The sequence below is a fragment of the Malaya genurostris genome, chromosome 2 (assembly GCF_030247185.1).
Source record: "Malaya genurostris strain Urasoe2022 chromosome 2, Malgen_1.1, whole genome shotgun sequence".
NCBI classification, from domain to species: Eukaryota; Metazoa; Arthropoda; class Insecta; order Diptera; family Culicidae; genus Malaya; species Malaya genurostris.
This window is the reverse complement of record NC_080571.1, coordinates 34,287,508-34,311,355: the sequence shown is the minus strand read 5'-3', so window position 1 is coordinate 34,311,355 and position 23,848 is coordinate 34,287,508. Positions and strand designations below refer to the sequence as shown.

Genomic DNA, 23,848 nt, shown 5'->3' with positions numbered 1-23,848 from the left:
TTTGAACTTGATCAATGGTCCGACAGTAGCATTCAAACGAGCCCAAGTGTGTTAAAATCGGTTCAGCCATCTCCGAGAAAAATGAGCGCGTTAAAATCTCTTCGAAAAGTACACACACGCACACACCTCTTTTTTGAGGCACTTCGACCGGACGGCGGCGTCGATAACATCGATGCGACCGAACTGAGAAGAAGAATGGTGATGACTTGCGACACCACAATGCTGCGAAAATCGGAACCAACGAATAGCCGCCGCCCAGCTTACTGGTGGAACGAGACGCTCAGTACGTTACGAGCTGCTTGCCTCAGAGCCAGGAGGCGGGCCCAGAGAGCAAGGACAGAAACAGAAATAGAGGAACGCAAGTCGGCTTTTCGGGAAGCCAGGTCTGCTTTCAAACGGGAGATTAAGCGTAGCAAATCAAATTGATACAATAGACTGTGTCGAGAAGCAGACGCCAATCTCTGGGGGGACGCGTATCGAGTTGTGGTGGCGAAAATTAAGGGTCCGTCCACCGTAGCTGAATTGTGCCCGAACAAGTTGAAAGAGATCGTGGAGTGTCTCTTCCCGAAGCACGACCCAACTACTTGGCCACCAACACCGTATGGCGAAGAAGAAGCCGACTCTTGCCGTTTTTCATTGAAAAACACTGGTGGCGTAGATTGCTATGATTTTGCACTTTCGAGCAAAAATGCAACATTCTGACGGTGTTTCATTGCGATTTCTGCTCGAAAGTGCAAAACCAGAGCAGTCCACGCCACCAGTGTTTGTCAATGAAAAACGCCATCTGTTGATCGGCAAATTGCTAACGAAGAGCTTACACAAGCCGCAAAGCGACTGAAAGCCAAGAAAGCTCCAGGCCCGGATGGGATACCAAACGTGGCGTTGAAAACCGCGGTTCTGGCGTATCCAGACATGTTCCGAACTGTGTTACAGAAGTGCTTGAACGAAGGCAACTTCCCAGACATGTGGAAGATCGAGAAGCTGGTGTTGCTGCCGAAGCCAGGTAAACCACCGGGTAATCCTGCCTCGTATAGGCCTATTTGCCTGCTGGACACACTTGGGAAACTCCTGGAAAGAATTATTCTCAACAGGTTGATGAAATGCACTGAAGGCGAACGAGGATTGTCGAACATGCAGTTCGGTTTTCATCAAGGAGTGTCGACGATTGATGCAATCCGGACAGTGCTTGAGAGCGCTGAGAAGGCGTCCAAACAGAAGCGAAGAGGTGACCGATACTGCGCCGTGGTTACAGTGGACGTGAAGAATGCTTTCAACAGTGCCAGCTGGAAGGCCATCGCCACAGCACTACACCGAATGCGGGTCCCAGATTATGTTTGCCGAATCCTAAAGAGCTATTTCCACAATAGAATCCTGGTGTACGATACGAACGAAGGACAGAGGTCAGTGCGAGTGACGGCGGGCGTCCCTCAGGGATCCATTCTCGGGCCGACTCTCTGGAACGCTATGTACAATGGGGTCTTGACACAGCAACTTCCCAGAAAAGTGAAAATCGTGGGCTTCGCGGACGACATATCGTTAACGGTGACGGGCGAGTCTCTCGAAGAAGTAGAGGCCTCGGTGACAGAGACGATAAGCACGATTGAGGGCTGGATGAACGGAGTCAAGCTACAAATAGCTCACCACAAAACGGAAGTGTTGTTGGTGATCAACTGCAAGTCGATCCAGCGTATCGAGATAGATGTAGGGGGACATGCGATTTCAACTAAGCGAGCTCTGAAACTTCTCGGAGTGATGATCGACAACCGGTTGAACTTTAACTGCCATGTCGACTATGCCTGCGAGAAGTCCGCGAAGGCGATAAATGCAATAACGAGGATCATGCCAAATGTCGGTGGCCCGAAAAGCAGCACAAGACGTCTGTTAGCTAGCGTATCTTTGTCAATACTACGGTATGGTGCTTCTGCCTGGGGAACAGCATTGAAAACGAAGAGGAACCGTGAAAAGCTCAACAGAGCATTCCGGCCTATGGTCATACGAGTCACGAGCGCCTACAGGACAATATCGTCGGAAACAGCAAGCGTTATCGCCGGAATGATCCCAATCTGCATTACCCTGGCGGAGGATATCGAGTGTTATCAGCGTAGAACCACCAGAAACGTGCGAACGATGGTTCGAATCGATTCGATGGCGAAGTGGCAGCAGGAGTGGGACAGTACGGAGAAAGGTAGATGGACTCACCGGCTCATTTCACATCTGTCGCCGTGGATGAATAGACAACACGGAGAGGTAAACTTCTACCTAACGCAGTTTCTATCTGGCGATGGTTGTTTCCGGAAGTATCTGCATCGATGTGGTCACGCCGCGTCTCCATTTTGTCCGGAGTGTGAGTATGTTGAAGAAACATCTGAACATGTGATATTCGATTGTCCCCGATTTGCGCAAGTACGTAGGGAAATGCCTGCCCTAAGAATGGATAATATATCTGAGGAAATGTGTCGTAAAGAAGGCACGTGGAATGCAGTAAACAAAGTGGTAACACAGATACTCTCGAAGTTGCAGCGAATATGGAGATATAGGGATCAGCGAGTAAGCGTCGGATCGAGAGAACTTCCTTCGTCGGTGTAGTCTTGAACCGTCGTCGGGGACAATATGAGTTGACCACGTCATAGCATCGTAAGGATACGAGTATCGAAAACGTCGGTTTCGAGAGAACTCCCAGCGTCGGGGAACTCTCTGTCGCGGTAGGCTAGATCCTTCGGCGGGGACTAGTCGAGTAGCCACCACAACACCGACTTGTGTCGTCGGGGCGCCAGCGAACCAGAAGCTATGCCCAACTAGAATCGCCGGACCGACCTCGGCACTCTCTCGTGTGTCCCGTGTGGTGTAACAGGAGACTCGGTGTCGGGAGAGCCTTTTTCGCCAGTAAACTCTCCGTCGGTGTAGTCTAGATCTTTCATCGAGGATTAGAAGAGTAGATCGTGGCGTAGCACCGTTAAGATAGTCCGGGTGTCCCACGTGGCGTAAAAGGGGATTCGGTGCCGGGAGAAATTCCCTAGCCGAGGAATTCTCCGTCTGGGCAGTCTAGGTCCTTAGTCGGGGACTAGACGAGTAGACCGTAGCGTAGTACCGTTAAGATCGTCGGGGCACCAGTGAACCGGAAGCCATCCTCCAACTGGCATCATTGGATCGACCCTGGCATCTTTACGGTCGGGCCGTGGACGGGTACCGGATGCGCCGGTTGCGGGAGAATTTTTCTTCTCCGGGAAACTCTCCGTCGGTGTAGGCTCGATCCATCGTCGGGGATCAGTCGAGTAGTCTGGCGCGACGTAGCGGCATTGGGTCGTCAAGACGCCAAAGGTGCATCGAGATGGATAAAGAGAGAAACGCAGGAGCTCATTTTCTCCCAAACGAAAAAGTGCATGAGCACAGCCTCCCCCAAAGTAGCTTGACAACTACCGAGCGCGTGAGCTGGGAAAGTACATAACGTATTCCACCTTGTAAAAAAACACACACACACAGACATTTTCCGATCTCGTCGAACTAAGCCAAATGGTATGTAACATTATGGGTCTCCGAGGCTCCGTCCGAAAGTCGGTTTTTCCAGCAATTCTAATACATTTCTATAGAGAAAGGCAAAAATTGAATTATAAACTAAAACTTTATTTTAAAAAAATCGACTTTGAGATTTGGAAACATTTTGAGATTTCTGAGAAGAATTTTTTTAGTATTAAATGTCTTATAAATGCATGAAACGTCCAGATCTGGTGTAATTTCAAAAAAAGTTTTTTGTTTTTTGAAAAAATACTTAGACACCGATTTTTGAAATCGAAATTACTTTTCGATGCCAAATGTATCAGAAATGCATGAAATATACGAGATCTAGTGTAATAATCTAAAAAAAATCGACTCCGGGGCTTAAAATTTGAGATTTCAGAGATCGAATGTTTGAGAAATGTATGAAAATGTCTTAGAAATGCATGAAACTGCCAGATCTGATGCAATCCGAAAAAAAAAATTTATGAAAAAATCGACTTTAGGACTTTTTCTGATGCCAAATGTACTGAAAAAGCTTTAAACTTTCAGATCTGGTGTAATCTAAAAAAAAAGTCCTACAAAATCGGCTTTGTGACTTAGAAAAATTTTGAGGTTTCCGGAGCGGAATTTGTTTTTTTGTCGTGAATACGACTTACTTTACTATAGGGCGCCTTTTCAAAATTAGTTATATAGAAAAATGGGCAGAACTAAATCGTGAATCGACTCGAATTGTTATCATGGCAGGAACATAATTCTTTCACTATTTCATCAAAAATATGATCAGGAATTTAGGATAATATTTTGAACAGTGTGAGATAACCACAAACAACTCTAAAATTAAGTTTTCTGAAATTTTTAAAACAACGCGGAAAACTCTTTACTTTTGCTTGGGTTTTTCGCGCAAGGACGACAATTTTGAGGTAGGCAGGCACATATCTTCAGATGAACGTTATAAAAGGGGAACCGTGGTCGAAAATCGATCATTTCTTCTTGAGCGTTGGATGAAAGCAGACGTCGGGGCGAGAAGACGCATTCAACCTCAATTCAACCTGGTTAAAAACCTTAAACGCCCAGGTCGTAGTTCTCATTTGCCTTCCGGTGGTCAAGGCGAGAAGACGCATTAAACCAGTTTTGCATTATTTGGCACTGCAAGCGGATGTGTCGGTTTGTAGGCAAAGCTAGTTTCAATTCAAGCAAGAACGATTGCATCAGCTGCGGATGGTTTGCATTGGAGAGAAAGAAAACAAGAAACGAAAAGAGGACATCATTATATAAAATCAGCCGTTCTAATTGTTCTAAATGTTTTCTAAAGAACTATTAAGATTACTTCTTTGCAAATCGCAGGTAGAAATCACCAGTTAAGTAAAAATCTAAAATAATTTGATTTGCGTCGTGCACTTTTCGCTGTGCTAAATATCGTAGAGAATTCCACAATTTGGTCCTTCTAAAAGGCAGAAATGATTCCGTACTGCACCTTGATAATTTCTTTCAATGAAATATGCAAATCCGAAATGAGATAATCGACGTCAAAAATTGTTGAAAATTTTAGTAGTGAAAAGGAGGAAAGTTTTGCAATTCACACAATCGATCAACTATCAATTCGAATTCGAAAGTGTAAAGAAATCGTGTCAGTTTTATTCGTATTCACGACATTCAGTTACGTCTCTGACATTACACACCCGTACTTTTCTATGTCAAATGTCTTAAAAACGTATGAAATGTCCAGTTTAATTTAGAGATTCCCGGAATCAAAAATTTTGGTTAAGCCAAATGTCTTAGAAGCGCATTAAACTGGAGATTTCCGAACTCAATTTCATCAAATTTGGTGTAATCTCAAAAAATATTTGGGCTCGATTTTATTTTGATGCCAAATGTCTTAGAAATACATAAAACTTCCAAAAAATTCCTAGCTCGAAAAAAATGTCTTTCGAAAAATAATCGACTTTGGGACATTGAGGTTTCCGATATACATTTTTTTTCTCTCATTGCCAAAATTATTATTTGGAAGAAATCGATTTTTTTTTGTATATTTAAAAAAAATCAGGATCTCTAAGTGTCATGCAATTTTCAAGACAAAACAAGAAAACCGGATAGCTTTGAATATCCACGCAAAAAAAAAACGCATAACTACGGAAATCCGCGTAAAAAACGCAAAACTAAAGATTTTTTTATGTCAAACGCATGAAATGTCCAGATCTGATGTCAACTCAAAAAAATATTTTTTTTTATCGACTTTGGGACTAGACATATTTTGAGCTTTCTGAAATCAAATTTTTTTTCTGATGCCAAATGTTTTGAAAACTCAAAAAAAAACAGACAGTCAAGATCTCAAATTAAAAAAAATATTTTTGCATAAAGTTCGACTTTGGAACTTTGAGATTTCCGTTGTTTTTTTTTTATGCCAAACGTCTTAGAAATGGATGAAACTTACAGATCTGGAGTAGCCTCGAAAAAAAAATTTTTTTAGTCGACTTTGGGACTTTTTTGACTTTGGGAAAAATTTTGCGATCTCCGATGTCAAACTTATTTCTCTTGATGACAAATGGCAAAATTTTTTGTTTCAAAATAAAAATCGTTTTTTTTTGTGTCAGAGAGTTGATTTAAAAATGAAACGGGATACCTCCAGATCTCGACATTTCATGCGTTCCTAAGACGAAACAACAAAACAGGAAAACTTCGAAAAATCGCATAAGAAACCACGTGAAAAAGACCTCAGTGTAGTTCCGACCATAGAGAGACATCTAGCCGTTTGGTTCATGTTGATACGTGCTATCCGTTTTTTTTTCTGCCAACTTATCGGGCAAAGCGGGGTACTGTGCTTCAAAAATATTCATGAATATTTGTTAATGTCCGTGGCATTATCAGAATATTATTAAAAGCACCCGGGTTTTTTTCTTTCCAAAATAGTCTGAATAATAAAGCAGCAAATATTTAATATAAAAATAGTTTTTTATTATGATCAGTCGTTGAAGACAGTGCAAATTTTTATGCGCAAAAAAATTCTTATTTAGATAGTGAAAACAATTTATTGTATTGCTTGGACTTTAACACTTTGTGGAGGAATCTATCAGATATCTAACAACATTTCCATGACCATTTTGTCCGGCTACAAACGTAGGTGTGTGACCATGCTCATTTTTAGTATCAACACTAACGCATTGTTTTTCCACCAACCATGTAATTAGATCCAACTGCCCAGACGAGGCAGCTTCATGAAGGACAGTGTTACCACGATTGTCTGTAGCATTTGCCTGAGCCCCATGCTCTATCAACCACTTTGCTAGCTCTAATTTACCTTTCTGGGCAACAAAATGTAGTGCTGTTTTGCCATCTTTATCCACAGCATCAATCTCAGCTCCATTCCTGACCAAAAACTTAAGTCTATAATAGTTCGAGTTTTTATGTAATATTGTTTGGCCATCTTTGTTACGAGCATTGGTAATAATGCCCAATGTTTTAGGATCTTGTTCTATCTCCTCAAAGCTATAAATAAGTTTTACATTCTCATGAACTACAACGGTATTACATTGATCAGAGTACAGTCGATCGATGAAATGAAGTAAATTAATAATATCTTGACGAAAAGCAAAATTTGCAGGAGTTTTATTTTGTGTATTTCTAACGTCATAGGCTGCTTTGTTTTGTAATAAGAATTGTACCAAATCAAAATAATCCTCTCGAGCAGCATAGTGTAAAAGCGTATTACCTTGACTATCACGAGTGTTAACTATTACGCTAAGGTAATCAACATTACAAAGCTTTACTCTCTGTAAGTAATCAATAATCGACTTGGAATTATTCCTCTGTACACCATTGAAAGCTTTATCGATTGCATCAAGTAGATTAATACTTTTTTTCTCCTCAAAATCTATTGGTGCTTCATTTTGTATGCCTTCAGCTGTAAAAATAGCTTCGTTTTTTAATAATATATTAACAATCTCTACTTGATTCTTTCTGGCAGCCGACTGAAATGGGCTTTTACCATTTTTATCTATAGCATTAATATTTGCTCCTTTACTGATGCAATTTCTAACCACTTGTATGTTATTTTTTTCTATAGCATCAAATAAATCTTTAGTTGATTGAAGCACCTCAACAACATTATAATGATTATTTTTCTGTGCGAGATGCTCAGGAAGATCACCTTTATTATTTTTAACACTGAAGTCTGCCCCTTCTTTTACCAGGAGCGCAACTATTTCACTGCTACCGTGCTGTGCTGCACGATGCAATGGCGTATCTCCTCGAAAATCTTTGACCGTCAAATCCATGGAATGATAATCTTTTGTATGGGCCATCTGATCTCTTACGGTGAGATAATCCCGGTTGAATTTTAATAAACATTTTATTGCTTCCGAATCATTTAGGTCTGCACCGACGTGTAATAAAGTACTTCCTTGGGCATTTCGTGCATTAAGAATGAAAATCATAGGGTTCAATGGATCATACACATCAGGATGCCACAGACCTCCAAAATTTCGTTCATTCAACAATTTATCGTCTAAATCCTGCATCAAATTTTTACTACGGAAAAGGCTGTCAATCAGAGACAATAAATCAATAGTTTGACGCGATAGGAAGAAATCAAAACGTGATTTTAACAAATCCATAGGTGTTTTGCTACTTTTATCGGTCGCATCGTACATAGCGCCGTATTGCAATAGCAGTTCTGCGATATGACCGAAATTCCGCTCAACAGCCAAATGTAATGGTGTTCTACCGTAATTGTTCTTAGCATTAACATTAGCTCCTTGTTTCAGCAGAAATTTTACAAACAGTGCCTCTCCTGATGTTACTGCAGTATGCAAGAAAGTTTCCCCATCTTGATTAGCAATATTCACAGTACTAAACGTTGCTCGGAAAATTTTTCTCGCTGTAGCAATATTTATATCACTACGACTTCCAACATTGGCATGGCATTCGGTTATAAGATATTTTATAGAGCCCATTTCATCCTTTGGGTACGATACAACATTTGGAGAGAATATACATTGTTTCAAAGCATAGTCCAAAACAGTCATTCCGTTTAGCTTAGTAGCAATATTAATCTGTGCCCCTTTGCTTACCAGATATTTGATTACGTCTAGTCTCTTTTCTTCCGCTGCATAGTGCAAAGGAGTTCTACCATCACTAGCAGCAGTGTTAACATTTGCCCCGTGATCACATAAATACTTGATCATTTTCAAATTCCCTCGATCTGCTGCATAGTGTAATGCAGTAATTCCAGAATCCGTCGTAGTAAACTTACGACAGTTTTCCCATAAATATTTTACAATATTAAAACGATTTTTTACAGTTGCTATACCAATATACGTATTAAAATCTTTCTTTTGTCCTTGATTTTCTACATATTTAAAAGTCTCGATGTGACCTTGTGATGCCGCGGATAGCAAAGTTAAATAAATATGATTCACATTATTCATAGTATTTGTTGCGCCATGTCCTAGTAAATATTTTATAGCCTGTAAATGATCACTATCACTAAGTTCAACAGTATTGTTGACGTGATCTAAAGGTGTACAGGAATTATCTCCTTTGTTAAGAATTCTCAGTCTTTTTTCTACATCTGCTATGGCTCCCAACAATGCATCCACTACCTTTATGTGCCCATGTACGAAAAAGGAAGATAATAACCTCGGATACCTGTAACCCTCATCATAATCTAGAACGGCATCGGGAACTTTGAGTGACAATAAACCAACAACTGGCCATAATTTATGAAATTGATATGCATAGGCAGAACGGGACTGCGCAGAAGCATATAACAGTAATTTCTTTTGTTTTTCTCCGTTTAGTGCATTACTATCAGCACCATTCAACAACAAAATACAAGCCAAATTCCAATTTTTCTGTTCGGCAGCATAATATAAACAGGTTTTGCCATTGTTATCCTGCTTATTAACAAAGTTTACCAGTTGAGACTGTGCATATTTCACTTCATTAAAAACACTACTACCTACCACCGTATCTATTTGCAACGGTGTCCTAAAAATATGATCGTTGATGTCAATGTCTGTATAATAACTTTGCAAATACTCACTAATTTCTGCATGACCATATCTACTAGCATAATGAAGGGATGTTTTACCGAAAATGTCCGAACGTAAACCGTTAGAACCTGCTGCCAATAAAACCCTCACGATGTGAATACTTCCTGTCTGAACTGCTAGATGCAGGGCTGTTCTTCCTAATCTGTCAACAGCTGTAACATCTATGCACTGTTTATACAACAAATCATTGATTGTAGATAAATTACAGTCCAAGGTAGCCACATGAATGGGAGAGTTTTGTGCCAAAATACGATCAATAAAATTACGAACCACTTCGTTACTATCTTTAAATATTTCACCGAATAAAAAGCTTTTCACCGATTCATATTTTGATGGGTTGGACATTTTTTTCTCTAAACTGCGAGTAAACAAAGTTGCAGCAAAGTATTCAGCGAAAGTTTTATGTATAAAGTAAACATTTTTCGCATTCCCCACGGACTGAATAATTCCCACTGATTTCAGACAGTCCTCCGCTTCCGGTGCCAGAAGTTCATGTTGGCCAAAAATTAGTTCAATATCCGTTTGGACCACGTTAGGAAACAACACCTTGAAAGCTAAATACTGATGATCCTTGTTAAAGCATTTCGTAAGCTTATTTCTTATGTACGGAGAATAACTGTCAAGATGAGTTTTTTCCTTAAAGTAAACATCATATTTGGCTTCAATAAAATATTTATAAATATCTACTATATTGAGAGCTTCAAAAGATGGAACTGAATGCCCTTGACCATTGGTAAACGTTATGACCTGCCTTTGGAAACCCTCCGCCAACAAACGTAACTGTAACGGAATACCCATAAAACGAGACATGTTTTCTCCAAAAATGCCAGCAACTTTTTCAAGTAACGCCTTGGCATAAAGTTCAACCTTTGATTGAAGGTCCTGTTCGCTATTTTCATTAGACATCAATGTCAAATGGACTTGCCAGTAAACGTTGAGAAACTGTTTCTGTTGCTCGGACTTAAACTCTTCAAATGTAGTAGCAAATATTGATAAACCATTTTCCAATTCGTGCATTTTGTAGGGTCTTGTACAAACCCAAATTGAGGCAGAGGTGTGCTGTTTCAGAAATTTTAACAAGAAAATCACTGTTTCTTGATATTCGTCATTGATGATTTCGTCAAAACCATCAAACAGTAGCAGTATTGGTTGATGATCAGACAGCTTCGGTTTCTGTAAACGATATTTGAATAATCGCTTCGTCAACTGACTATTTAGACCACTACTTTCGATTGCGGATAAAAAGTTTATAACATGATCCACATCGTATAACCGTTGTTCGTGTTTAGTTGGCAACAATGCTATTCTATCCTGACAGTCCTTAAAATCGATTCGAATTACCCAGTCTGTTGCGATTTTTTGCTCCGATAAACTAGTTAAAGTAGTCGTTTTACCCATACCGGGCTCATCAACGAGAATTACTACTTGATCTTTGATTGCTTCAATAAATTTAGTTTCATCATAGGGATCCGGTTTTTTGTCGATATGCTTACGTAATACATCTAACGAACCATGAGATTTACGCCAAATGAAACGTTTATTAGTATCGTTGCTCTTTTCAAAATGCAACCAATGAACAGGACCATTTCCGTTTTTTACTAATTCATCAAACTTTTCCTGTCCATTCTGTTTTTGAGTTATTGTATTTCGTTTTAGTTTTTCCTCCTTCTCTTGGTCTTTTAATTTAAATATTTTTAATAAACCTTCCTTATCTAATCCAGTGAACAGGAATAAACTACCAGGCTTATCTTCAGTCAACTCATTTTCTATGCTATCTTTAATGATGATTTTTTCCTGATAATTAAATTCTCTCCTAAGATAAAAATTAGGATTATAAATTTGTCGCAGGTGAACCCGCTGAGATGTCACTTCTATCCAATAAACTATTTTCTCAGGATTGTTATGACACAAGGATTTAAAACTTTGTATGTGATGTTCTTTGTTACGACCTAGTGTTACACTGATTCTTGTCTCAGCAGCAGCGACTTGTTGTCTTATGTAATCAGCCTGCGCTGCGTTATTTCCTTCTTCCACCTTTAATTTTCTTAGCACTTCATTTTGTACTGCTTCAATGTTGTTCTGATCAATGCCGGTGATCATAAAAAGACTGGGCGGGTCCGAGGTTTTTGATAATTCTCTCACTAAATTCTCCACTAGAACTTCCTCATTAATTCTTGCATATGCTGCTTCCAAATCTTTCAAAAGTGGTGGTGATTTTCCTATGGTTATTACTTCGTTCTTAACAAGCTTCATCAATGTGTCTAGATCAATGAGTTGCTTTGCGTTCTCATCGTTCTGATCTATTAATCTATTTAACATGATAACTTCGCCTTGAAACATTACTTCTCTCTCCAAAAGTTCGCTCTGTGATATTTGAGTAAGGTCAGTAAAGCTAGTTGTGTCCTGCTCACTTTCAAACTTACCCTTAAACTTTGGATCATTTACAAATTTATTCATCAATGTATCATTTTGTTTAGTAATTAAAACAACTTTTTTGACTGAATTAATAATTATGTCAGATAATTTATCATATAACTCCAGCGTATTTTTTAAATCAATATTACCTTCTATAACTAGCAGCCTATGACTATAAGAATGAAGTACAGTCGTTAAATTTTGCTGCTTGCTTGATCGTAGAAGTGAGCTTAATTCTACAAAAAGGAAATTATCATACTTTTCATTTTCCAATACTTGGTAAAGTTTAATCGTGCTCAAAAAACTGTCTTGTGATGTAATAAAATACAGCATTTTATGATCTGAACTTTTTCCAAACAGGAAATTTTTCAAATCATCAGAAATGTTGTGTTTAAACTCAAGATTATATTCTTTCAATCTCCCGCAATATTCTATGCTGGAGCCAATGGATATTAAACTATCAATTTTTTGCGTTATTTCGTCCAGAAAAATCCGTCCCTCCGCCGGTGTCAAAAACCGACCCTTGTCACCAATTTTCTCTTTGAACCATTGTAGCATTTTCCGCTGTATGTGATCGGCAACTAGTTCACTAGTTAGATCTTTAAATTTGCTATCTTTGCTCACCTCACTCTCAATGATATTGCCAAGCTCAACCTCGTTCGGTTGATCAACTGCAAACACTAAATGATCTAGGAAGTTTTCTATTTGATCATCGGCTATTGTCTGTGGCCAGCCTACATTTGGATCACTGTTTCTTTTGACAACAGAAGAGAACTTTACCTCCATCGCTTTTGTGAATTCATTGAGATCTTTTAGATTAAATACAAAATCTGCACCTAATGTTTTGTTTTCAAAATACTGCATAAGTTCTCTCAATTTGATTAATTTTTTCACTTCTGTCATTGTTCTTTTGTTTTTCTTTTCAAATACGTTGAAATTTTTCATTTCATTTTTCAGAACATATTTAAACTTATTTGTATTCTTCTTTAATACTTGTTCGCAAATCTCTTGAAATCTTCTAGTGTTAGACGCTAAATCTTGTGTCTTATTAATAAATTTATCATAAAATTGTATGTATTCATCTCTAACATCAAACACTTCTGTTACAATAATTGCCTCATAATCTGCAAAAATACTTCCGTGTTGAATTGTTATAGGTTTTTTGTCTAAAAGATGATTTATTAACTCCACAGCTAGTTTGGCTAATTTATAGTTCTCTAGTTTCGGTTTCAATTCCCTAATTATATCCTTATGAAATTTGTAATGTTTACTACTTTTAGAGCTACTTTCTAAATTTAGAATTTCATTTTCTTTCCTCGTTACTGGTTTAACTTGGCGTTTGACATCATCGGCTAAGGCGATATTAGTGTAAACAATTACCTCTTTGATCACACCGAATGATTTTTTTTCTATCGTTTTCTGGTATGAGAAAAAGTACTTTACTAAACTATAATCTCCTGCGCTTTCGGTTAGTAAATCTTCATAGCAAATTTTTTTCGATTCATCTAATCGATGTTTAGCTTGTAAGCATAAACTTTCTTCTGTTTCCTTTGCATTACTATATTTAAAAACTATATCATCAAACTTCCCTGCATTTTCCATCTCGGTTGCCAATCTAAACGAATAACATTGCTTTATTCCTCGATATAAAAACAATGTCAGTAGTTTGATTTGGTACAGACTTCCTTCGATACCGGCCGTACCACTTTTTCTATAAGTCTCCTCCATTTTACTTATTATCTACTTTTGTGTTATCAACTGATAACAAATTAGTTCCTCTCTAACTGCTCGGTATGATTCAACGCTTGTGCGTATTTGCAGTAGGGCACGATGATTCGATTTTTACTCGTCCCGTGCTGGTTGCTTTCGCCTTAAGAAAAACTTCCGTCTAGCGTTGCAGAATAAAGAATCTAAAAAAATTCTCAAATTTCTCAATTAGCAATTAGAGATTATGAAGTCATAGTAGACACTTACAGTTTTAGTTCTCTCTCAAATTAAGCAAATCGCGCATCTTAAGCATCGGATATAAACGCTGCCTATGTTTACTGGAAACTGCACAAAATGATGACGAATAATTTGAATTGTTTCATTCAAATTTCAATACCTACTTGTATGAAGCTAAAATCACTCTACTTAAGTATCCACGTTGTTCTGTGGTTTTTTCGCACAAAAAATTGTGCATGTATCGTTTGCTAATAAAATAGATTCATTCAATCTATAACGTGTTATTTATCACAGCACAGCTAAGTAGGTTTAAAAAAAACTAATACTTTAAATACAAGTTCACACTTCAATTAACAATTTGCGATCTAAATTTCGTGTCATTCGTACAAAATCCCAAAGCGAACTGTTCACCCACGATTAGAGATGACAGGTAAAAATTTCAAACATATTCAGACAGGGTTGCCAAAGTCTGTATATCCGAAAAATAAATCTGCAGTTAGTAAGTATGTTTTTATTTCTCTGTAAAGTATGATACGCTCAACTGACTTGGCGAGCAAAAAAAAATCTGTAAATTTTGTCTGCGAAAAACTAGATTTTCAAAAGTCTGCACAACAAAAAATGTAAAAATGTCTGCAGCACGACAGAATTACAGACAAATCTGCAGATCTGGCATCTCTGCTCACGATTCACTATGGTACAGGTTGTTATCGGAGCTGCCAACTTAAAAGCTGTGTTTCAACACGAGCGATCTATTTACTGTGGCTCTTATATGCGATCAAAAGTTGTGCGAAGCGCAATGAAAATCTGTGTCTGTTCAACGAAACATTCTTAAAAATTGGCAGAAACCTGTAAATTTTGAAGAAAAAAAAAATCTTTGATCTGTGACGCACAATCTGTGTAATAAAATACGCGAATAAATCTAGATTGTTACAGAAAAATCATTGAAAATGGTAACTCTGGTTCTCATGCCATTGCGGTGCGGTGTGGTATTGGTGACTATCGAAGCCGAAACCGTACAAGACATTGATTATTCTGCGCACAATCAGCCAAGATAAGATAGAACAGCCCGCGTTACGATAAGATTAGCTCTATGGTGGCCACTTTGAGGACTACTTTGATCGTATTCCCTCAGGGCTTGCAAATTTAAGCAACGAATATTAACTAAAAAGTGTTACCCTCTGTGCTATTCACACACATTCGTATGTCAGGTAAAAGACACAGCGCAACACCGTAAACATTGCCTGTATGACTTTACTTCGCGTCTTGTAGCACGCCGCGCAGCAAAGCCTTCTTTCTCGTACAATACTAACGTACATTTCATTACATTGTCATGGATTGCTTAGTTCATGTGTCTGAGCTCTCGTGCTGGCAATTTACTAGGCAATGGAATTGGTCTGCTCAGTAGCATATTCTCTCACGCATACAGTTTCTCTCTTTATAGGTCTCTCATTCAGCTATGTCAAGCAAAGTGTTCACAGCAGATGTTTTTTGTTGCTTCGTTCGTTCGAGGATTCACAATACAATCCCTGAATTAGACTGAATTGTGGCATTACGTATCGCTTTCGACCACATGATCGAGATCCTAACAATGTGGTACTAGATTTCGACTGGCGCTGCTCATTTACATAGCAAACATAGGTAAAAAAAACCCATATAAATTGCAATCATGAAAAAGAATGCAACTGTGAATTATTGTTTAGGTATTTTCGATTACATTTATTCGGTTCAAGTACAGAAAAGAAGAAAAATGTTTGTAATACTGCGATTGTAAGTTGCAACGAAATTTTTCTGAACACATTTCTGAAATTTAAAACAAGAAGCCGATTCGTTTCCACTCCATTCGAAAGAGTAAAGAATTTTTTCAAGCGTGTTCTTGTACACAATTTATAGATGAGCTTCTGAAATTATATTAAAAAATTCTGTAATTTTCATGTATTGTTGTAAGTCTAATACAATTTACGTCATCTATATGTGTAGTTTCAATCAAAGGCTTTTAGGTTCTGCAGATTTCATTGTAGTATTTTTTATATTTATTAAGAGATATTGCTTTAGCTTTCAGATACCAGGAGCAATCCATTCTTTGTAGTTATCATAATCTGTTTAGGTACTATTGAAGAGTCAAATACATGCTAATAGCACGAGATTGTGATGCTTTTGACATATTCCATATACATTGAAGGTGTTTGGACAATTTTTTCAATTTACTTAAGATAGATATATGGATAAAAACATTATTCGCTCATTATTATCTGACGTTTTCTGTCCACAGGATTATGAAATTTGATTTTCAAACTACAGTTACTGGACATAGGTTAGTTTCGACTTACTTTTGTTATTTTAAATAAATACCACGCAGCTTTCAATTAATATGCTTTTTAAACAGTTCAACTTGTACATTATTATGTATTCTAAAACTCATAGTCAATAGTTTTGGTTCCATAATGCCAAAACTTTTCGGTAATCTAACACTTCTTCGAGTGAAGTCGAACGAAGCTCAATGATCGACTTCGAATCGAGAGCCATAATACGAAACGTGGTCGGTTCGATAAAATTTTAGTCGAATCGAGATACATAATGCCACCACTGATGCTGACAGCATGATAAGTTCAAATTTTGAAAATAAATCTGTATAAAATGTTCAAAACGACGAATGTAACAATGAGAAATTCTCTTTGTTTACTTTCTCTTTCGATTATTGCGAAATATTCCTGCATTTTTCGGTAATGCCTTCAGTGCAGATTAAAAGATGATAGCTTTAGTTAATATTATCGTTAAATAATTGGATAAAATGATTGCTAAGAATACCGTAATAATCGAAAGAGAAAGTAAACAAAGAGATTCGAGATTGTTACATTCTTCGTTTTGAACATTTTATACAAAAATATAATGCAAAGGTAAACAGCACTCATCACTTATGTGTTATTATTCTATTTTATGTTAGCTTATAAGTTCAACAGCTTCGTGCGATCGTTATGTCACACGTCGATTATCACATATCTTTTTCAAAGGAATTTATATGATTATTTATAGCAAGTAAATTGAGTGATTTCTGAGATGTCAATCCAACTTTCAACAAAAATATTTGATAATTCCAAATGAAAGAAAAATAACCTGATTTTTGCAACTTTAATGCAAATTTTATGTTTCAAGATGTTTATCATGAAATTCACACAACGTTTTTTTTTCAGTTTAGCAGCGAATAATGAAATTGAGTATCAGATAATATAATTGCATCGATTTCATAACAGTTCAAATAGTGCAAAAAATGTTTCATAAACAAAGAATTTTTTTTAGAATTTATATAGCATTGCTAGAAAAAATACTTTTTTTTTTTTTTTTATTCAATAATATAATATAATATTAAGGCACACTGCTTAAGCTCTAAGATGCCAAGGGTATAAAAAAAAAAAAAAAAATACTTCTTATCAAAGCCCGGTTCTGGAGATAAAGTGGGAAAAATGGCGTAACCGACCAACCAAATGCACTCTTTTCTATTCCCACAATTATGGCTCGGATATGGCTCAACCTATTTTGACATACATCGGCTCGTTTTAAATCGGCTAAAGAGTCAATAATCAAGTTCAACTGTATTAGTACAGATACAGTCGGATCCGGAAATGTTACCGAATATGCAACGTAAGCTGAAAAGCACACGTTTTGTAAATTATTCGAATCAATCTGGGTGCAACTGGATCTACCTAAATAAGACTGTTCGATTGACAAAAGGAATGCAATTCATTGAGGAAACGGTTTTGACGTAGGACTACGTCTTTCTTTACTATACTGTCATTTCGCACGTCTAGAGCTTAACGAAATTAGTTTGGATTTGAATTAATAGAAACTCGTTTCTTTGTTCGATTACTTTTTTCGATTGTTTTACTAAACTAAACCTCAACATTACGTATATTATTTGAACACAATTTAAACAGTGAAACAGTTTGCTGGCATCAGTTTACGTTTGACTACGGAGGGTGTCACGTCGAGTGTGGCCTCGGAAGTCTAAACTATACCCGGTATTGGTTAGCATCAAACAATGGAGAAAATCAACAAAACAGCTATTCTCAGGGCCAGATGCGAAGTAAAGTTTTGGCATTACACTTCTTTTGTGGAATTTGAACATTCCTGAAACAGAATGATCTCGCAGGCGATGCATAGCGTACAGAATAATTGCACAGCTAGTATTACGATCCCATTGCCACTAAGAATTCTTCCAGATCGAGTTTCGTACTTACAACAACTGGCTGGTAAGACCAGCGCTCTGTGCAATAAACCACTAACCCGGGACGAATCAATCAAGCACGGTAATTTCTTTCACTGAAATATCGAAAATATTCGACACGTACCAAGTAAACCAGGATTACTCTAATTTATTGCAAGTAATCCAGCAATTGGTGGATTACATTAGGAATCCAAAAGTAATCATTAGTAATTCAAAGTAATCCAGGTATTCGCTTATTTTTTTCAAATAATCCAAAAAATCCGTAAAAAACTTAAAATAATCCAGTAATCATGTAGTAATCCGTTTTGCCTTTCTCTATAGAAAGGTAAAAGGTAAAGCTCCGAAGACCACTAGTGTTATATACCATTCGACTCAACTCGAAATTGGTTCTTCAATTTGGTGCATGCTGCTTCTAATATATCTTCGAAACCTATCAGCACTTACCCTCACGGGCTACATACGGAATACTGCCAATAAACGAGATATTTTAACGATAATAATTTCGCCATCGAGCATCCTGATTTTAACAAAGTTTGTTTCACAGTTACTGTTCAGTCTTTCAGATCAACATCAAAATCAGCATAAGGGAGAAGATCTTTGATGTCAACAATCATTTCGTAGGTTATACTTTCTTTATAATCTGCCTGCATATACGAGGCGTCGTTGTCAGGTTCTAATGTAGTATGTATTCCATCGACTAGTTTCGTTGGTTTGATTTTACGTTTTGAATCTGATTTCCAATCTACTCCAACATAATTTATATCTTTAATGGCTTCTAATTTGGCTTATTCGATGATATATTACTGGGCATTGATTCAGGAACATACACTCGAACACTATTGGATGGATTTGCTTGTAAACTATTTTGAAATTCATACGATCCATATCCGTAATTGGGCAGATTAGAGTCAAGCTTGGAAGATTTTTTTTTGTTTTTTTTTTTGCAGCTTCTCTCTAAATGCCGGCATGACGTTTCAAATACGCCTAACCCTGTAAATCCAGAACCGGAAGTCGGATCCAGAAAAAATTCAATAACAGATTAAGAGACTATAAGACCTTTCATTTGAGTAAAACTTTGTGAAAATTCATTTGTTTATTAGAACATGAAGTGAGTTTTTTTACTAGACATTAGAAAGCTTACAGTGAGATCAGCGTATTGCGAAGTGTTGAGAATTGTAAATGTTCGAATAATGTGTATTGTAAATGTTATACAAAAAAGGTTTTGTTTTGTGAAAAACTACGGGAGATGTGCATCGCGAAACATGGAATACCGATAAAGACTGTCCCAGAAAGTATGGATGCAACCAAAAACCACTGCCATTTCGCAATGGTTCAGAATATGTCAATTTTTATGGCTGCGTACTGTTGTTTACACTCTTCTCTAACAACTTGTGCAGTTGTTTATACGTTTTCATTAGTTTGTTTCGATCAGAACAACATCGAAAAGAGCGTCAAAAGATAGCAAAAATGGAAGGAGTAAGTGAAAAAGCCGTGCAAAATGCAATCAGGAAGTTCGGTGAGGATAACACCTTTGAGGATAAGCCGAAAAAAGGTCCTGCTAACCCTCAGTTGGATAAACGTATACTGAAGTCGTTCGAGCAAAAGAAGGAGATTTCAGTTCAAGATGTGGCCAAAAAAGTGGTCTGGAAAGCAATTTGTAGCTGCGGTAAGATTTCGAAACCCTTCACCACCACTGCTTTAATGAACAGCAAAATATACATCAAGGAATGTTTACCAAAAATGACTTCTACCCATGATTCGAAGCCACAAGGATCCTGTTGTCTTCTGTCCAGATCTTGCTTCTTGTCACTACTCGAAATCAACGGTAGAATGGTATACTACCAAAAATGTCACTTTCGTCCCAAAAGACATGAATCCACCAAATTGCCCACAACTTCGACCAATTGAGGAATTTTGGGCATTAACTTAGGAAACATGTCTCGGCAGCCGAAACCATTCAACAGTTCGAAAAAGATTGGAAAAAAGTGCCAAAACTTGTCGCCAAGAAGTCTGTACAGAATTTAATGAGGAACGTTCGCAAGAAAGTGCGCCAGCTAGTCTACAATGACTAAGTAGCAAATGTTGAGAATAATATTCTGTTATTGTAGTCTAATATTATCAGTATATCGAATAAAATTTGAATATCTAACACTTGTGAATTATTTATAGCGAAATCCAAGTGCGTCCATACTTTCTGGGACAGTCTTTATATGCCATTTCAAATAAAGTTCAATCCATTGAAATCCTTTTATTTTTCATTCAAAATTACCCAACGGTAGCAAAAATTGCATTTGGTTCTTCAACACGGTTGGAAACACGTCCACATGTGGGCTCTGATACCAAAGAACTCGCTTGTAGTTTCAAATCCGAGCTTAAGTTTTCATAAATAAATAAATAAATAAATAAATATAATTTTGAGGCACACTGCTTAAGCTCTAAAATGCCAAGGGTATTTTCTAATCTTAATTGACCGCTAACTTAAAACTAGAATAATATCATTAGGTAATGGCGTATCGGGGTCGCGGATTCTCGAAAATCCAGCTGGCGAACTGCAGTGGCCGGTTAATTGAATATAGCAAGTCAGTCAAATGGCGTTGGAGAATATCTTTGTTGTAAGCATCATTCGGTCCGTGTGGGTCCTCGGGAAACCGAGGGCCCGGCGGGTGGCCCGCATGCTGGTCATCGGCTGGAGCGGTCTTCCGTGGGCGGTGAAGAGACAAGGAAGTGGGATCGAAAAAGTTAGTGACAAAAAAAAGATCTTGTTAGTTCCAATGAAGATGGTGGACAGGGACGGAGATCAAGAGAATCGGATGGATGTTAGTGTCGAACGTGTAGGCGAAGGTTATACTTTCTGAGCGAGATATAACAGATTATACTTGAATAATAATGTGTTTTAGGTAATGGTATATAAGAAGCATATAGAAACTATCCCGACTCGCCAGGAATGAGAGTGAAAGGAGAGGAATGACCTTAATGTTAAAACCTCTATAATTTAAACAAAAAAAGTATATTGACGTAATCCTCTTTTGAAATATTGTATATTGAAAGTAATGCAGTAATTTCAGAAGAAATATTACCATAAACAAGAAGTAATCCCGAGTAATCAGATTTTAAAAATAATCGAGTAATCTAGAAATAATCAGGGTAATAATGTAAGTAATCGAAGTAATCCACTTCAAGACTGACAAGTAATCCAAGCTGTTGGAAACCCTTGGTATTTATAGAGAGAAAGGTGTTTTAAATGTTTCTAACAGAAGGGTTCAAATATAAAACTGACACAATTTGTCGAGAATATCATGGAAATTATGATTATTGTGAGATCTGAGACGGGACACTGATCATTCGCAATCTGAGCATGAACGGAGTATTGTTCAATCGGGTTGTCGTCTAAGTTGTGTTTCATTGCAATCAGAGTATAAATGGGGTGGACAATTTTTTGCCTTCACGAAACATTTCCAACCAACTACAGAGCGAAACATTCAATTTACCAGCACTTTGGGAAAGTCCAAAAAAAAATGCACTTCCACGACGGAGCCGATGATGCAAACTTGACAAAAGGAAAACTCGCTTACACTAATAAATCGGTTGGGCGGAATGAATAATGAAAATTAGTCGTCGCTCGTACGAAAACAGTTCCTGCTTTATTTTATCCCACACGTACCCGGTAAGGAGAGTAATCTCCGTTGGTGGTATTTGTGCACGAAACGATGCATGTGCATCCGTTCCGTGGAGTGTCCTTACCAAGATCACGACGATGGAATTTTCAACCGGCTTCTACACCGCGCTTCGGGATTGATTCGGAAGGCCAACGCTCCACGGCAGATTGATTCATTTCGTATGCAAATTGATTCGTTTGAGAAACCGGTGGAAAGAAAAAAACTCCGTACCCTCGTGAGAGCCTATTCACTCGACGTCGTCTTCTGTGACCGTACCTCCACCATCGCATCCCATCGCATCCCATCGCATCGTCGGGTGCGGTCTGTGCAGAATGCCGTAAAATAGTTCCGCGCGGTAGCTCTTAAGGAACATCGCACGGGGCTGTTGGCTTATTCCTTACCAAATGCAGTGTGCTCCGGCTGAACGAATCCGAGGATTCGAGCCGTACGACGGTAGAAAACCAAACGAAGCCATCGTCGAGCCTACGCGAGGCGCATGTAAATTGCTTCCAGCAGTGTGGTGAAGTATTCTTCAAGATACTTGCCGAGTCAGGCCGACGTCGCCGTTGTCGTCGTCGTCGTCGTCGTTGTGACCGCCGCCAGTGACAGTCGCTACAACATGGACGACCAACATAACGGAGCCCTTTCAATCTTCGTCGGTGTCGGTGAATTAATTTCCGGCAAAATTGTGTTTAAAATGAACACGATGTGATGCTTGAAGGGACATTATTCTGATGTTTATGTGGAGGTTCCTAAATGAGATTCGAGGGCGTTGAGCTGCCTTTTGAACCGAACAAAAACTAATTTGCGTGCGTGTGTTTCGTTTGGTCCTTTGGTCCTGGACGGATTCCGTCTGGGTGTCTGGGGCACGTGTAAGTGAAACCATCGTTCGGTTTGGTTGAATTATAATAGAGACATTTGTTTGTTTACTTTCCACCAACGGGTATTAGTAAAGTCAGAGACAACCACACTGACGTAATTCCTTCAGTGAAAATGTCAATACAAAATGATAAAAATCGAACCCACCAGGACCCTACCGAAAAACCTTTCGAACATCAAACAGTCCGGCAGCATAGTGTAGCAATATATAACTGAATTCATACGTGCCTAGCATTGAAAATCTAGACGATTGCCAACAACATTTGAATCAAAATTCAAAAGTATCACTTTTCAACACAGGATATCGAGAAGAATACGTCGGATGAATTTAAAAGCAATCAAATATTGAAGTCTTTGATATTTCAAATTTATTCAGAATCATTTTAACCATAACGTTTTAAGAAAAGTCTTCAATAATTTGATATAGAGAATAATTTATATTTTCATTCAATGACACGTTTGATAGGTAACCAATTCAAGACTGCAGGTCGACGCAATTTACACTGATTTTACGCCAGCGTTTGATAAAATACACCATCAAATAGCAATAGCCAAACTGGACAGACTTGGCTTTAATAGTGCTCTACTGGAATGGATGCAGTCATATCTAACTGGTCGTGAGATGTCTGTGAAAATAGGAAACAGGATAACAACACCATTTACTGTTAGCTCTGGAATTCCTGAAGGAAATCATTTAGGACCGTTCATATTTTTACTCTATCTCAACGATCTTAACTTCACTGTAAAATGATTCAAGCTATCATTCGCTGATGATTTCAAACTATATCATCTGATAAATGGTCAGGATGACGCATGCTTTCTACAAGCTCACCTTGATGCTTTTGCAAAATGTTGTCATGTCAACAGGATGGTACTGACATAAAATCCAATAAACCGAAAACATCAAAACTTTCTTAGACACCCGGCAACATCGAGAGTCATTTTGCACATTTGAGAGAGAGAGAGAGAGAGAGAGAGAGAGAGAGAGAGAGAGAGAGAGAGAGAGAGAGAGAGAGAGAGAGAGAGAGCGAGAGAGCATGGAGAGAAATGTAATACGCAAAGCGAGCCACGTGGTTATACGCGACCTACTAGCCTCAGCCCTTAAGTGAAGAATAACTGTTTTAGGTATAAAAAAATTTTAATAAATAATAATCTCTCCATATCTTTTCAAAAATAGGTCTACTGTGAAC

At 37.9% G+C, this 23,848-nt stretch overlaps 2 protein-coding genes across 4 annotated transcripts in view; both read right to left on the bottom strand.

Moving 5' to 3' along the window:
• The window catches only part of LOC131432793 (dopamine D2-like receptor), a 763,103-nt gene that overhangs the window by 634,371 nt on the left and 104,884 nt on the right, over positions 1–23,848 (bottom strand). The gene's annotated exons all lie outside the window — the stretch shown is intronic.
• Positions 6,426–14,717, bottom strand: LOC131432792 (uncharacterized). The gene is made up of 3 exons (XM_058599308.1): positions 14,069–14,717; positions 13,935–14,012; positions 6,426–13,870 (listed from the first exon to the last, which is right to left on the bottom strand). Exon 3 carries the CDS (start codon positions 13,686–13,688, stop codon positions 6,540–6,542), a length of 7,149 nt encoding a protein of 2,382 aa, XP_058455291.1. The 5' UTR covers positions 13,689–13,870; positions 13,935–14,012; positions 14,069–14,717; the 3' UTR covers positions 6,426–6,539.